The sequence below is a fragment of the Poromitra crassiceps genome (assembly GCF_964638095.1).
Source record: "Poromitra crassiceps genome assembly, chromosome: 6".
Lineage (NCBI taxonomy): Eukaryota > Metazoa > Chordata > Actinopteri > Beryciformes > Melamphaidae > Poromitra > Poromitra crassiceps.
This window is the reverse complement of record NC_139627.1, coordinates 14,209,503-14,212,002: the sequence shown is the minus strand read 5'-3', so window position 1 is coordinate 14,212,002 and position 2,500 is coordinate 14,209,503. Positions and strand designations below refer to the sequence as shown.

Genomic DNA, 2,500 nt, shown 5'->3' with positions numbered 1-2,500 from the left:
CATTAACTGTATACATGAGAAACATACATGGAGAGGACATTAACTGTATACATGAGAAACATACATGGAGAGGACATTAACTGTATACATGAGAAACATACATGGAGAGGACATTAACTGTATACATGAGAAACATACATGGAGAGGACATTAACTGTATACATGAGAAACATACATGGAGAGGACATTAACTGTATACATGAGAAACATACATGGAGAGGACATTAACTGTATACATGAGAAACATACCTGGAGAGGACATTAACTGTATACATGAGAAACATACATGGAGAGGACATTAACTGTATACATGAGAAACATACATGGAGAGGACATTAACTGTATACATGAGAAACATACATGGAGAGGACATTAACTGTATACATGAGAAACATACATGGAGAGGACATTAACTGTATACATGAGAAACATACATGGAGAGGACATTAACTGTATACATGAGAAACATACATGGAGAGGACATTAACTGTATACATGAGAAACATACATGGAGAGGACATTAACTGTATACATGAGAAACATACATGGAGAGGACATTAACTGTATACATGAGAAACATACATGGAGAGGACATTAACTGTATACATGAGAAACATACATGGAGAGGACATTAACTGTATACATGAGAAACATACATGGAGAGGACATTAACTGTATACATGAGAAACATACCTGGAGAGGACATTAACTGTATACATGAGAAACATACATGGAGAGGACATTAACTGTATACATGAGAAACATACATGGAGAGGACATTAACTGTATACATGAGAAACATACATGGAGAGGACATTAACTGTATACATGAGAAACATACATGGAGAGGACATTAACTGTATACATGAGAAACATACATGGAGAGGACATTAACTGTATACATGAGAAACATACATGGAGAGGACATTAACTGTATACATGAGAAACATACCTGGAGAGGACATTAACTGTATACATGAGAAACATACATGGAGAGGACATTAACTGTATACATGAGAAACATACCTGGCCTCCTCTGTCAGAGGGTGGGACAGTGCTGTAGACTTGATCCTGATCCATAGTGGCTGGGCTGAGGGTTTGATAGACGCTGTCTGGATCTGCAGTCTGTGGAAACAGAACAAGGCTGTTGACAGACTAGTATGAAATAAAATAAAATAAAATAAAATAAAATAAAATAAAATAAAATAAAGTGAAATCAAAGTGTTTGTACAACATGTATAAATGGCCTGAGAGGTGATTCTTTATCAGGATTATGTGATGTGACTGTATGCAAATCCACGTGATGAAACTCAATTATTGTAACACTAAAACATTTATGGGGAAGGTATTAATAGACAATATTTGTATGTAGGTAGGTATGTATTTAGGCTATGTATGCATGCAGGTAGGAAAGTACAGTAACTGTAGCTAAATGAGAAACATACCTGGCCTCCTCTGTCAGAGGGTGGGACGGTGCTGTAGACTTGGTCCTGATCCATAGTGGCTGGGCTGAGGGTTTGATAGATGCTGTCTGAACCTGCAGTCTGTGGAAACAGAACAAGACTGTTGACAGAATAGTATAAAATAAAATAAAATAAAATAAAATAAAACAAAACAAAATAAAATAAAAGTGTTCGTACAACATGTCCAAATGGCCTGAGAGGTAATTTATCAGGTTTATCAGGATTATGTGGTGCTGTATGCAAGTCCACTTGTTGAAACTCAATATGGTGAAGTTATTTACTTTTATACATCAAACATGCTGTTATATGAGTGATCATCACACTGCTATGTTGCTATCATAAAGCTAACAGTCACCTCTGCAGCATCTTCCTGTGGGCTCCCAGCACTCGACACCACCACTGAAAACATATTGCACAACATGTGTTAAACTGAATGTTTTACGTGTGTGTGTGTGTGTGTGTGTGTGTGTGTGTGTGTGTGTGTGTGTGTGTGTGTGTGTGTGTTACTTGGTGGTTTTCTGGTAATCCTCCTGTAAAGCATCAGCACGGCCGTCAATAACAAGGTTACCATGACGACTGAACCCACAACAAAATATGCCACACCTCCTGACAAAAGACAGAAAGAAAGTTGAACTAAGTGTTGTCTCTTCACACGTCTGACCACTGCTTCCTCTTCACATTCTCTGCACTGAACATGTCTATTTTTATCATTTAAACTGGCTTTCCAGTAAGTCAGTAACTCTGTGAATCACCTGAAACTTGACAATACAGTGAAGATAAGGGAATTTCAATATTGCATTGGTATCCAATTTTAGGGAATATTTGTTTGCTGTATATAATTCAGATGAGCGCACTCCATACCAGCTCCTTGTTCAGGACTTGTTGTAGAAAGGTTGGAGTAGGATGTCAACACATCAGTAGTTTCTGATCCAAACGAAGACGTGGTGGAACTGCTCAGAAATGCAGGTGGGAGAGTAGATCCAGGGATGACTGGTTTAAGAGTTGTCTTGGGACCTGGAAGTATGGCTTGAAAACAA

At 37.9% G+C, this 2,500-nt stretch overlaps 2 protein-coding genes across 2 annotated transcripts in view; both read right to left on the bottom strand.

Moving 5' to 3' along the window:
* Positions 1 to 2,064, bottom strand: part of LOC310778668 (uncharacterized protein) — a 3,043-nt gene extending 979 nt beyond the window's left edge. Inside the window, exons 1-4 of the mRNA XM_083639152.1 lie at positions 1,971 to 2,064; positions 1,819 to 1,862; positions 1,446 to 1,544; positions 1,027 to 1,125 (exon numbers count right to left, since the gene is read on the bottom strand). Coding sequence (XP_083495278.1) covers positions 1,027 to 1,125; positions 1,446 to 1,544; positions 1,819 to 1,862; positions 1,971 to 2,034 — 306 coding nt within the window. The 5' untranslated portion in view covers positions 2,035 to 2,064. The remainder of the gene's footprint in view (positions 1 to 1,026; positions 1,126 to 1,445; positions 1,545 to 1,818; positions 1,863 to 1,970) is intronic.
* Positions 1 to 2,500, bottom strand: part of LOC310778417 (uncharacterized protein) — an 11,807-nt gene that overhangs the window by 8,931 nt on the left and 376 nt on the right. Inside the window, exon 2 of the mRNA XM_083638838.1 lies at positions 2,325 to 2,489. Coding sequence (XP_083494964.1) covers positions 2,325 to 2,489 — 165 coding nt within the window. The remainder of the gene's footprint in view (positions 1 to 2,324; positions 2,490 to 2,500) is intronic.